General features: G+C 36.1%; 1 protein-coding gene across 1 annotated transcript in view; it reads left to right on the top strand.

Moving 5' to 3' along the window:
- The window catches only part of LEKR1 (leucine, glutamate and lysine rich 1), a 284,048-nt gene that overhangs the window by 131,429 nt on the left and 138,146 nt on the right, over window positions 1-14,473 (top strand). Inside the window, exon 6 of the mRNA XM_036851365.1 lies at window positions 8,072-8,191. Coding sequence (XP_036707260.1) covers window positions 8,072-8,191 — 120 coding nt within the window. The remainder of the gene's footprint in view (window positions 1-8,071; window positions 8,192-14,473) is intronic.

The raw sequence follows: 14,473 nt of genomic DNA on the forward strand, positions 1-14,473 counted from the left end.
TGTGGTGTTGATTTGCATTTCTCTAATGATTAGTGATGTTGAGCATCCTTTCATGTGCTTGTTGGCAATCTGTATATCTTCTTTGGAGAAATGTCTATTTAGCTCTTCTGCCCATTTTTGGATTGGGTTGTTTGATTTTTGATATTGAGCTGCATGAGCTGCTTGTATATTTTGGAGATTAATCCTTTGCAAATATTTTCTCCCATTCTGAAGGGTTGTCTTTCCCTCTTCTTTATGGTTTCCTTTGCTGTGCAAAAGCTTTTAAGTTTCATTAGGTCCCATTTATTTATTTTTGTTTTTATTTCCATTTCTCTAGGAGGTGGGTCAGAAACGATCTTGCTGTAATTTATGTCATACAGTGTTCTGCCTATGTTTTCCTCTAAGAGTTTTATAGTGTCTGGCCTTACATTTAGGACTTTAATCCATTTTGAGTTTATTTTTTGTGTATGGTGTTCGGAAGTGTTCTAATTTCATTCTTTTACTTGTAGCTGTCCAGTTTTCCCAGCGCCACTTATTGAAGAGGTTGTCTTTTCTCCACTGTATATTCTTGCCTCTTTTATCAAAGATAAGGTGACCATAGGTGCGTGGGTTTATATCTGGACTTTCTATCCTGTTCCATTGATCTATATTTCTGTTTTTGTGCTAGTACCATACTGTCTTGATTACTGTAGCTTTGTAGTATAGTCTGAAGTTGGGGAGCCTGATTCCTCCAGCTCCATTTTTCTTTCTCAAGTTTGCTTTGGCTATTTGGGGTCTTTTGTGTTTCCATACAAATTTTGAAATTTTTTGTTCTAATTCTGTGAAAACTGCCATCGGTAGTTTGATAGGGATTGCATGGAATCTGTAGATTGCTTGGGTAGTATAGTCATTTTCACAATGTTGATTCTTCCAATCCAAGAACATGGTATATTTCGCTCTCTGTTTTTATCTTCTTTAATTTCTTTCATCAGTGTCTTAAAGTTTTCTGCATACAGGTCTTTTGTCTCCCTAGGTAGGTTTATTCCTAGGTATTTTATTCTTTTTGTTGCAGTGGTAAATGGGAGTGTTTCCTTAATTTCTCTTTCACATTTTTCATCATTAGTGTATAGGAATGCAAGAGATTTCTGTGCATTAATTTTGTATCCTGCTACTTTACCAAATTCATTTATTAGCTCTAGTAGTTTTCTGGTAGCGTCTTTAGGATTCTCTGTATATAATGTCATGTCATTTGCAAACAGTGACAGCTTTACTTCTTCTTTTCTGATTTGGATTCCTTTTATTTCTTTTTCTTCTCTGATTGCTGTGGCTAAAACTTCCAAAAGTATGTTAAATAACAGTGGTGAGAGTGAGCAGACCTGTCTTGTTCCTGATCTTAGAGGAAATGGTTTCAGTTTTTCACCATTGAGAATGATGTTGGCTGTGGGTTTGTCATATATGGCCTTAATTATGTTGAGGTAAGTTCCCTCTGTGACTACTTTCTGGAGAGTTTCATCATAAATGGGTGTTGAATTTTGTTGAAAGCTTTTTCTGCATCTATTGAGATGATCATATGGTTTTTATCCTTCCATTTGTTAATATGGTGTATCACATTGATTGATTGATTTGTGTGTATTGAAGAATCCTTGCATTCCTGGGATAAACCCCACTTGATCATGGTGTATGATGCTTTTAATGTGCTGTTGGATTCTATTTGCTAGTATTTTATTGAGGATTTTTGCATCTATGTTCATCAGTGATATTGACCTGTAGTTTTCTTTTTTTGTGACATCTTTGTCTGGTTTTGGTATCAGGGTGATGGTGGCCTCGTAGAATGAATTTGGGAGTGTTCCACCCTCTGCTATATTTTGTAAGAGTTTGAGAAGGATAGGTGTTAGCTGTTCTCTAAATGTTTGATAGAATTCACCTGTGAAGCCATCTGATCCTGGGCTTTTGTCTGTTGGAAGAATTTTAATCACAGTTTCAATTGCATTACTTGTGATTAGTTGTTCATATTTTCTATTTCTTCCTGGTTTAGTCTTGGAAGGTTGTGCTTTTCTAAGAATTTGTACATTTCTTCCAGGTTGTCCATTTGATTGGCATATAGTTGCTTGTAGTAATCTCTCATGATCTTCTGTATTTCTTCAGTGTCATTTGTTACTTCTCCTTTTTCATTTCTAATTCAGTTGATTTGAGTCTTCTCTCTTTTTTTCTTGATGAGTCTGGCTAATGGTTTATCAGTTTTGTTTATCTTCTAAAGGAACCAACTTTTAGTTTTATTGATCTTTGCTATTGTTTCTTTCACTTCTTTTTCATTTATTTCTGAGCTGATCTTTATGATTTCTTTCCTTCTGCTAACTTTGGGGTTTTTTTGTTCTTCTCTAATTGCTTTAGGTGTAAGGTTAGGTTACTTGAGATGTTTCTTCTTTCTTGAGGTAGGATTGTATTGCTGTAAACTTCCCTCTTAGAACTGCTTTTGATGCATCCCATAGGTTTTGGGCCATTGTGTTTTCATTGTCATTTGTTTCTAGGTATTTTTTGATTTCTTCAGTGATCTCTTGGTTATTTAGTAGCGTATCATTTAGCTTCCAAGTGTTTGTATTTTTTAGTTTTTTTCCTGTCTCATAGCATTGTGGTTGGAAAAGGTACTTGATACAATTTGAAGTTTCTTAAATTTACCGAGGCTTGATTTGTGACCCACGATATGATCTATCCTGGAGAATGTTCCATGAGCATTTGAGAAGAAAGTGTATTTTGTTGTTTTGGATGGAATGTCCTATAAATATCAATTAAGTCCATCTTGTCTAATGTGTTATTTAAAGCTTGTGTTTCCTTATTTATTTTCATTTTGGATTTTTTGTCCATTGGCAAAAGTGGGGTGTTAAAGTCCCCTACTATTACTGTGTTACTGTTGATTTCCCCTTTTATGGTTGTGAGCATTTGCCATATATATTGAGGTGCTCCTATGTTGGGTGCATAAATATTTACAATTGTTATATCTTCTTCTTGGATTGATCCCTTGATCATTATGTAGTGTCCTTCTTTGTTTCTTGTAATTTTATTTTAAAGTCTATTTTGTCTAATATGAGAATTGCTACTCCAGCTTTCTTTTGATTTCCATTTGCATGGAATATCTTTTTCCATCCCCTCACTTTCAGTCTGTATGTGCCCTAGGTCTGAAGTGGGTCTCTTGTAGACAGCATATATATGCATCTTGTTTTTGTATCCATTCAGCTAGTCTGTGTCTTTTCGTTGGAGCATTTAATCCATTTGCATTTAAGGTAATTATCGATATGTATGTTCCTATTACCATTTTCTTAATTGTTTTAGGTTTGTTTTTGTAGGTCTTTTCCTTCTCTTGTGTTTCCTGCCTAGCAAAGTTCATTTAGCATTTGTTGTAAAGCTGGTTTGGTGATGCTGAATTCTCTTAACTTCTCCTTGTCTGTATAGGTTTTAATTTCTCTGTCAAATCTGAATGAGATCCTTGCTGGCTAGAGTAATCTTGGTTGTAGGTTTTTCCCTTTCATCACTTTAAATATGTCCTACCACTCCCTTCTGGCTTGCAGAGTTTCTGCTGAAAGATCAGCTGTTAACCTTATGGGCATTCCCTTGTATTTTATTTGTTGCTTTTCCCTTGCTGCTTTTAATGTTTTTCCTTTGTATTTAATTTTTGATCGTTTGATTAATATGTGTCTTGGCATGTTCCTCCTTGAATTTATCCTGTGTGGGACTCTCTTTGCTTCCTGGACTTGATTGACTATTTCCTTTCCCATATTAGGGAAATTTTCAACTATAATCTCTTCAAATATTTTATCAGACCCAGGTCTTCTTCTGGGACCCCTATAATTTGAACGTTGGCATGTTTAATGTTGTCCCAGAGGTCTCTGAGGCTGCCCTCAATTCTTTTCATTCTTTTTTCTTTATTCTGCTCTTCGGTGGTTATTTCCACTATTTTATCTTCCAGGTCACTTATCCATTCTTCTGCCTCAGTTTTTCTGCTATTGATTCCCTGTAAAGAATTTTTAATTTCATTTATTGTGGTGTTCATCATTGTTGTTTGCTCTTTAGTTCTTCTAAGTCCTTGTTAAACATTTCTTGTATTTTTTCCATTCTATTTCCAAGATTTTGGATCATCTTTACTATCATTACTCTGAATTCTTTTTCAGGTAGACTGCCTATTTCCTCTTCATTTGTTAGGTCTGGTGGGTTTTTACCTTGCTCCTTCATCTGCTGCATATTTCTCTGTCTTCTCATTTTGTTTAACTTACTGTGTTTGGGATCTCCTTTTTGCAGGCTGCAAGTTCATAGCTCCCATTGTTTTTGGTGTCTGCCCCCAGTCGGTGAGCTTGGTTCAGTGGCTTGTGTAGGCTTTCTGGTGGTGGGGCCTGGTGCCTGTGTTCTGGTGGGTGGGGCTGGATCTTGTCTTTCTGGTGGGCAGGTTGTGTCCGGTTTTGTGTTTTGGGGTGTCTGTGAACTTAGTGTGATTTTAGGCAGCCTCTCTGCTGATGGGTGGGGTTGCGTTCCTGTCTTGCTGGTTGATTGGCATGGGGTGTCCAGCACTGGAGCTTGCTGGCCGTTGGGTGGAGCTGGGTCTTAGCATTGAGACAGAGATCTCTGGGCGAGCTCTCGCCGATTGGTATTATGTGGAGCTGGGGTGTCTCTCTGGTGGTCCAATGTCCTGGACTTGGCTCTCCCACCTCGGAGGCTCAGGCTTCACACCCAGCCAGAGCACCAAGACCCTGTCAGCCACATGGCTCAGAAGAAAAGGAAAAAAAAAAGGGAAGAAAAAAAAAATAATAAAATTTAAAAAATTATAAAGTAAAGAAATAATAAAATAAAAAAAGAGAGCAACCAAACCAATAAACAAATCCACCAATGATAGCAAGCACTAAAAACTAAACTAAGATAAACATAAAAATCAGAAACAAATCAGTTGCAGACAGCAAACCCCTAGTCTACATTTGCTCCCAAAGTCCACTGCCTCAATTTTGGGAATATTCATTGTCTATTCAGGTATTTCACAGATGCAGGGTTCATCTAGTTGATTGTGGGAATGTAATCTGCTGCTCCTGAGGCTGCTGGGAGAGATTTCCCTTTCTCTTCTTTGTTCGCACAGCTCCTGGGGTTCAGCTTTGGTTTTGGCCCCACCTCTGTGTGTAGGTCTCCCTCAGGCGTCTGTTCCTCACCCAGACAGGAGGGGGTTAAAGCAGTGGCTGATTAGGGCTCTTTTGCTGTCTCAGGCCGGGGAGAGGGAGGGGTATGGTAGTCATAATTGGAATGCGATGGGAGCCTGCAGTGGCGGGAGCCTGCAGCGGCAGAGGCCAGCATGACATTACAACAGTCTGAGGTGCTCTGTGTGTTCTCCCGGGGAAGTTGTCCCTGGATCTGGGGACAGTGGCAGTGGTGTGCTGCACAGGCTCCTGTGGGGTTGGGGGGTGTATGGGTAGTGACCTGTGTTTGCACATAGGATTCTTGGTGGCAGCGGCAGCAGCGTTAGCATTTCATGCCTGTCTCTGTGGTCTGAGCTGCTAGCCACAGCTCATGCCCATCTCTGGAGCTTGCTTAGGTGGTGCTCTGTCTCCTGTGGGCACACATGGAAGGAATCCCCTCTCCTCACACACTCCGAAACAATAGTCTCTTTCCTCTTTGGCAGGTCCAGACTTTTTCCCTGACTCCCTCCCAGCTAGTTTTAGCGCAGTAGCCCCCTTCAGTCTGTCTTCTCACAGCCAACCCCAGTCCTCTCCCTGGGATCTGACCTCCGAAGCCCAAGCCTCAGCTCCCAGCCCCCACCCACCCCGGCGGGTGAGGAGAAAATTGTGTCAGGCTGGTGAATGCTGGTTGGCACTGATCCTCTGTGCAGGAATCTCTCCACTTTGCCCTCTGCTCCCCTGTTATTGTGCTCTCCTCCATGGCTCCAAAGCTTCCCCCCTGCCCACCTCCCATCTCTACCAGTGAAAGGGCTTCCTAGTGTGTGGAAACTTTTCCTCTTTTACAGCTGCCTCCCAGAGGTGCAGGTCCTGTCCCTATTCTTTTTTTTTTTTTTTTTTTAAATTAATTAATTATTTATTTATTTTTGGCCGTGTTGGGTCTTCGTTTCTGTGCGAGGGCTTTCTGTAGTTGCAGTGAGTGGGGGCCACTCTTCATCACGGTGCGCGGGCCTCTCACTGTCGCGGCCTCTCTTGTTGCGGAGCACAGGCTCCAGACGCGCAGGCTCAGTAATTGTGGCTCACAGGCCTATTGCTCCGTGGCATGTGGGATCTTCCCAGACCAGGGCTCGAACCCGTGTCCCCTGCATTGGCAGGCGGATTCTCAACCACTGCGCCACCAGGGAAGCCCTGTCCCTATTCTTTTGTCTCTGTGTTTTCTGTTTTCTTTTGCCCTACCCAGGTACGTGGGGATTTTCTTGCCTTTTGGGAAGTCTGAGATCTTCTGCCAGCATTCAGTAGGTATTCTGTAAGAGTTGTTCCACATGTAGATGTATTTTTTTTTTCACACACATCACTGTATTTTATTTTTACAAGACATAAATAGACTGACACCAAGCATTGTAAATGGATGACCACAACAAAAGCAACAATGATTGCAGTTACCAAACACGAAACACACTCATACTATGTCATAATAATGATATTCAGTCCAGTAGTCCTCCACTGTAACAGCTCCTTTACTTTGCAGTGAAAATTGATTTGTATATACTTTGCTTCTGAGTCCTTGTGGGATTTTTATTTTTAATTCAAACAGAAAGTCACAAAAATTATAATCATCCTCATCAGTTCACTCAGTCCCATGTAATTAATTTTTTTTTCATCTTGATCTTTTGTTAGCACTTTTATGAGTTCATCAGTTTTTCATTAGAGTTCTGAAAATGCTTATTCATTCAGTTCAGCAGTACAATCAGTTACCAGAAACCTGTACTTGTCAGAGTCTTTTCCATGAATTCCTTGAAGATAAAACCCTTTTATAGGAACATAGTTGCAAAAGCATCAGAGTACACCCAGAACTGTCTGTAAATGACAAAAGACTTAAAAGTGACCACGGTTAAAGACTTGATGAAAGTTCATAATAATGCAGTTGACAAGGTAATTTAGTTATTTCTGAGATATACATTTTAAAGTAATAACTACAATTATGACTTATAACATTATACCAGAACATATAAGATTTTTAGAAATTTCATGTAATGTCTGAAACATTTATATTAACATATTTCCATACAAATAACCCAATGAAACTTTAGTATTAGTTGTTTTGTTTGTTTGTTTTTTTATACTGCAGGTTCTTATTAGGCATCAATTTTATACACATCAGTGTATACATGTCAATCCCAATCGCCCAATTCATGTAGATGTATTTTTGATGTAATTGTGGGGAGGAAGGTGATCTCCACGTCTTACTTCTCTGCCATCTTGAAGGTCCCCCCCCATAGTTTTCTTTTATTTTTATTAAAAATGGATTTAAAATTTTAAAAAAATTATATTGGAATATAGTTGATTTACTATGTTGTGTTAGTTTCAGGTGTACACCAAAGTGAATCAGTTATATATATACATATATCCACTCTATTTTTAGATTTTTTTCCCATAGCCCATTACAGAGTACTGAGTAGAGCTCCCTGTGCTGTACAGTAGGTTCTTATTAATTATCTATTTTATATGTAGTAGTGTGTATATGTCAATCCCAATCTCCCAGTTTATCCCTCCCCTTCCTTATCTGCTGGTAACCATAAGTTTGTTTTCTATTGATACATCTGTGACTCTGCTTCTGTTTTGTAACTACGTTCATTTGTACCCTTTTTTTAGATTCCACATATAAGCAGTATCATATGATATTTGTCTTTTCTGTGTCTGACTTACTTCACTCAGTATGACAATCTCTAGGTCTATCCAAGTTGCTGCAAATGGCATTAGTTTGTTCTTTTTATGGCTGAGTAATATTCCATTGTATATATGTACCACATCTTCTTTATCCATACCTCTGTTGATGGACATTTAGTTTGCTTCCATGTCCTGGCTATTGTAAATAGTGCTGCAATGAAAAAAGTGGATTTAAATTTTGATAAAGTACTCATGAGGAAATATTTAGGCTTATAATGGTTGTTATTTGTTTATATTTTTAGAATTCGAGATGCAAGCATGCAGTTTAAAAGTCACCAAAATGATTTTCAGAGAGTACAGAAAGAATTGAATCAGTTGCAACATGAGTTAAAAATTAAACAAAGACAATCACAAATCTTCAGGTAAGATTATCTTTAAAGAACTGAAGATTATAGTATTGAAAATATACACTCATTTAATACTAACTTTATAAACATTCAAACACCTTTTAGTAATATAGTTTCTATATTTATATAGTTTAATATTATAGTGTTGTTGAAAACAATGGAAACACTTCACTTTTTTAAAAACTATTATCTCAACTAAATAGTTTTGCCAATAACATTTAAATTAGGCAAACACCTTGTTCTGATTTTGCAGTGACATTTAGAATGAAAGCACAGTAACTAATTCATTTTCCTCTTGGCCAGTATTTCTTGGTATACTTGATCCCCTGACCGACAGTCCACTGACATGAAAAGAATAGAATGGGGAAACTTTCTAATTGGATAGTAATAGACCTCCTAAATTTAGAAATTTCCAATATAAATGGTGTTAAATCTGCTTTTATATAATCTTTGAAGGCTTTATAATAACTAAAGGTAAAGCCCAATGTTCTAAAGAAAATAGGAAGTACTTTTTAAAAATGGAATTGAATATATTGAGAATATCAGAAAGAATGATTAATTTTTAAATTGAGTAACTTTTAGCTCTTAGAAAAGGGAAATAAGTTAAATGAACATTATAAATAGACACAGGTTCAGGATGACTAAAAAAAATATGCCGGGTAAATACTTTTAATGTTCTTATGTTTTCCAATCTACTTATTATCATTGGGAATATTGTTCTTTTAAAAAAATTATCTGGGCTAATAATTTTTTTATGCAATATCTGGTGATAACCTGTTAGCCATCTAACCTTTCATTAATGCCTTGCACATAACTGATGCTAAATAAATAATTTTTGAATGAATGAATGAGTCTACTCACAAAACAGATGACAATTTTTGTCATCAGAAATCTTCTCTGTCCTTTCCTAGAAATCTAGTATTGAACCAGAATCTAGTATCACCCAGGTGACCCCAACTCTCCATTTTAGTCAGGACCATCAGTATTCAATCTTGGCCCCAACAATAGCTTTGGCTCAGGTCCACTCGGGAAGTCCCATTTGTTTTATCCAGATATGCCATTATGGATGGCAGGATTGACTAAATTTTAAAGGTTAGACTAGGACTAGATTAGACAATTAATGCTGCTTCAGGATATTATGGACTGATAAAGTCAGTCTTTATTATTCACATTTTACATGTAATTTGTAGTGTTTTAAATTCTTGAGGAAACTTATACATATTTAAGTGTTATTTTTATTCTGTGTTGTAATTTTGTCATCATTTTGCATTATACTTTTACTGCTTATTTTTTCAAATGTTTTCAAAAGATCTGTGGTTTTTGCTTACTTTTAGATAAAAGACCACAAATTGGGAGTTTGGGATCTGATTTATATAAAAAAGTAAGACTTACTAGAAATTTTAGAAGTAACCATTTAACTAGACAGTATAAATAAAAGTTTGTGACAGATGAATAAAAATAATTACAGGTTTTATTAATACTCTCACTAGTAGGTACATTGCATGGGAAAAGGCAGTCTGGTGAAAATAAAATCAAACCAAAAGTTGTAGAGTTCAGTGATTTTGTTGCATTACTAAAAGTTCATTTTAAACTAGTTTACTGATTATTTTTTAAAAATATCTACCAGAATGTAAAACTTCGAGTTTGCTGTGGATAAAGAAAAGGAGCTTATAATCTTCTCTCTTAAAGTGGTAAAGAAAAGAAGCTTGAGCTTTAGCTACTCAGATGTAATCATCTTTATTTATGGAGTCCAAAAGGAACTTTCAAGAGGTCAATGCACTATGTCTTTGAGTCACTTTGCTCTTTTAAAATTATTCTCTCATTTGTTTAATTGCAATAGGGCTTAATCACCTACCCTCCAGCAAAGTGTTCTTCATGCTTTGTATTTTCCCTGACCTCATTTCCAACCTGTCTCTCGCAAGGGGGTGATGAGGAGTAGCTGTGGTATGCCTCAGTTGGCTCAGAACAACTGCTATTCAGAATAAAGTGTCTTTTGAGAATGGAAATTAACTTTTGAAAACCTATAAAATAGATACTAAAAAACAATATAGAATATAGGTATACTTTACTTTATGTAAAGTTGTGTATAACTCCAATATTCCAAATCAATCCATATTTGAAATATTTTGGTAGTGCTTACTTTTATAGGATTCCTATTGTGAATCTTTCATAAATTGTTTGAAATATACTTATCCTCTAATTTTTCTTGTTTGTAAATCCAGACTCTGTCATCTCTGAAATTTTCAAGCCAGCTCCCCAAATCTCTCACTTTCACACCAACTCTTCAGCCACATTATGGCTTCTAGTTTTGTTTTTTGTTTTTTGTTTTCTGATTTTCCCAACCATTTCCTGGCCTTTGTTTTCTAGCCTTGATCCCATAATCAGCTCATGTCTTTTTTAAACAACTTTAGTGAGCTATAAGTTACATACTACAAAATCCACCCCTTTTTTTTTTTTAATTTTTTATTTATTATTTATTTTATTATTTTTATTTATGGCTGTGTTGGGTCTTCGTTTCTGTGCAAGGGCTTTCTCTAGTTGCGGCGAGCGGGGTCCACTCTTCATCGCGGTGCGCGGGCCTCTCACTATCGTGGCCTCTCTTGTTGCAGAGCACGGGCTCCAGACGCGCAGGCTCAGTAGTGGTGGCTCACAGGCCCAGTTGCTCCACGGCATGTGGGATCTTCCCGGACCAGGGCTCGAACCCGTGTCCCCTGCATTGGCAGGCAGATTCTCAACCACTGCGCCACCAGGGAAGCCCAAATCCACCCCTTTTAAGTAGACAATGTAATGATTTTTAGTAAACTTACTGAGTTGTGCAACTATTACCACATCCAATATTAGAACATTTGAGTCATCCTGAGAAGATCCTCATGCCATTTGCAATCTCTGTCTTCACCACCATTCCTAGGCAATTGCTTATCTTCTTTCTGTTTCTATAGATTTGTATTTCTCTGGACAATTCAAATATATGGAATCCTACAATATGTGGTCTTTTATATCTGACATCTTTCAATAATGTTTTTGATGTTTATCCATGTTGTATCATGCATCAGTACTTTGTTCCTTTTTATTGCTAAATAGTGTTCCATTGTCTGAACATACATTTTATTTATGCATTTATTAATTGAAGGACATTTGGATTGTTTCTGCTTGTTGGCACTTATGAATAATGCTGCTATAAACATTCACATGTAAGTCTTTGTGTGGATGTATGTTTCATTTCTTTTGAGTAGATACCTAAGTGTAGAATTACTGAATCATATGGTAAATTGATATTTAACCTTTAAGAAACTGCAAAACTCTTTTGCAAAGTGGCTGCACTATTTTACATTCCTACCAGGAATGAGGATTCTACTTTCACTGTGTTCTTGACAACATTTCTTATTGTCTGTCTTTTTTTTTATAGTAGCCATTCTAGAGGATGTGAAATGGTACCTCATTGTGCTTTGATTTGTGTTTCCCAAATGACTAATGGTGTTGAACATCTTTTCATGTGCTTATGAACCATTTTAATGGTTATTTGGTGAAATATCTATTAAAATATTTTTTCTATTTTTCATTGGTTTGTTTTCTTGTTATCAGATTATAAGAGTTCTTTGTATGTTCTGGGTACGAGTCTTTTATTTGAAATATGATTTGCAAATATTTTCTCCCAGTCTATGGCAAGTCTTTTCGTTTTTTTAATTGTGTCTTTTCGAAGAACAAAAGTTATTATTTTTAGTGAAATCAGTTTAATCAATGTTTTCTTTTAGGGATTGTGCTTCTGGTAATGTATCTAAGAACTCTGCCTAACCAAAGGTCACAAAGATATTTTCCAGTAGTTTCTTCTAAAGGTTTTATAGTTTTAGCTCTTACATTTAGGTCTGTGATCCATTTTAACTCTTGTGAATGATGTAAAGTAAGGATCTAAATTCATCTTTTTTTTAATGTGAATATTCAGTTATTCTAACACCGTTTGTTAAAAAGACTATTCTTTCCCTATTGAGTTGCCTTGGTCCCTTTACCTAAAATCAATTCACCATGAATGGAAGGAATTATTTCTGGACTCTCTATTCTATTTTATTCATCTATTGATGTATATCTATTCTTAATGTCAGTACCACACTCTCTTGAATATTATAATTTTTAGTGAATTTTGAGATCAAGAAATGTAAGCCCTTAACATTTCTTTGTTTTCAAGATTGTTTTGGCTATTCTGGGAACCTTGTATTTCCATATAAATTTTAGGAAAGTCTTGTCAATTTCTGAAAAATAGCCTACTGGGATTTTGATAGGTATGGCATTAAATCTATAGATCAATTTGGGGAGAATTGCCATTTTTAAAATGTTGAATTTTTCAATCCAAGAATCCATATATCTTTCCACTGAGATCTTTAGTTCTCTCAGAAATGTTTTGTTTTTAGTATACAAGTCTTGCACCCCTTTTATTAAGTTTATTTCTAAATATTTTATTCTTTTTGATGTTATGACCAGTGGGATTTTTTTCTTAACTTTATTTTTGGGATTCATCATTGCTAGTAAACAGATTGGTTTCTGTACATGGTTTATGTATCCTGTGATCTTGATGAACCCATTTATTCTAGTATTTGTGTGTGTGTGTATGTGTGTGTGTGTATTCTTTAGGACTTTCTTCATAGAGTATGTTTCTGCATAGAGGAGTTTACCAATACTCCAGCTACTTTTACCTCTGCTTATTTACCCTTAAAACCCTCAGTTTTTATACCCACTTACAGGTTGTTAAACACCAGGCCCTCAATTTCTTCAATACTATTCTAAATCCTCAATATTCTGCTTAAAATTCTTTGTGCTACTCATCTCTCACCAGCTGTGTGTCTTGCCTTGTATTTCACAAAGAGGGTTAAAGTTATCAACACAGGTGTATTTCCTGTGAGTCAAATGATACTTAAGTTTCAGAACCCCGCACTCAGGACCCCCTTCCAAGCTTCTGGGAGGGCCCCTGGCAAAAGTAAGACGGTTTTAAATTATAATTGTAAAAATTCTGTCTCTTTGCACTCTGATTTCCCTTCTCCTACTTCTGATGTCAGTATGCCTTTGGAGTAGTCACTGGCATTTGGGGAATCTGAGAGAGAAAGTTGTTTTGGGAATATACATTATAACTGCCATTTGGAAAGACATTTTAGACTGCTTCAATTACACAAGCAAGACATTGCAGACTAAAAATAGGGATGTGTATGAATTTTTTTGAATTAATGGGATAAAAGCAATAAAGATGAACAATTTAAACAATAGAAATTATTCTGTCATAAAAAACAAATTATAACATTTTTTCAGATTACATCATATGAGATACATTTTCAATAAAATCTCTTGGATTATTTTGTAATCCATTCAATGAAGAGGAGTTAATTATTTGAATACATTGGAGAAAGATTTAAGTTTCTTGCTGATTTGACCAAAGCTGCTGACATCACTGAATATAACATAAATATCATAGTATACCACTTCAAGGACATCTGAGATAAGCTGGTTCATGAGTTTCATCATTTCAAAGACAATTTAAGATGTCATTTTCCAAGAAAACTTGAAATGCCAAAAATTTTATCATATATGAAAAATTTTTATAAGGATTTTCCCAAATTTGGCAATGCTTAATATTTACATGATATTACCAATAATGGGCTGTGAAGCTCAAAGAATCTTTCTAAACTACCACGGATAATAAAACTAATGGCCTTGCTAGATGAAAGGCTGTATAATTTTTATATTCTCTCCACACAAAGTATTATTATAAAATGGTTCTCATATGAAAAGTGCTTGTAAAGCATGTAGCCAAAAAAAGTATTGTAGAGCTGTTACTTATTAAAAAGTTACATTGTTTTTCTGTATTTTGTGATATTGATGAGATTTATTAACTTTTACAATTTTATTTGTAATGATTTTTCTCAATCTGTAAGTGCACATTTTTAAACCTAATTTTGTAGTCATCTTTTACAAGAAAGCCATCCCTCTATCCACACCAATCATATAAGATCTAGGCCGCACAAAATGTGATGGATCTGCTCTTCGCTAAGAGGCTTGATTTTTCTGTTTCCTGCCTTTTTTCCCTACAGAAGCACATGCATCCGTATCTGGTCTTTCTTCTATTAAATATCCCTTTAGGCCTTGACCCCCATGTACATGACTTGCTCCCAGCAGCTGCCTTACATTGGGCCCATTAGGCCTTTAACCTTGACTTAGTTCATAGTTCTTGTCTCTATCTTACCACTTCCTGGCTTCGCATTCAAACTTCCCATCCTCGCCATTGCTCCCCTTTGCTTTAGTTATCTTTTGGACTCT

The sequence above is a fragment of the Balaenoptera musculus genome, chromosome 4, assembly GCF_009873245.2.
Source record: "Balaenoptera musculus isolate JJ_BM4_2016_0621 chromosome 4, mBalMus1.pri.v3, whole genome shotgun sequence".
Classification (NCBI taxonomy): domain Eukaryota; kingdom Metazoa; phylum Chordata; class Mammalia; order Artiodactyla; family Balaenopteridae; genus Balaenoptera; species Balaenoptera musculus.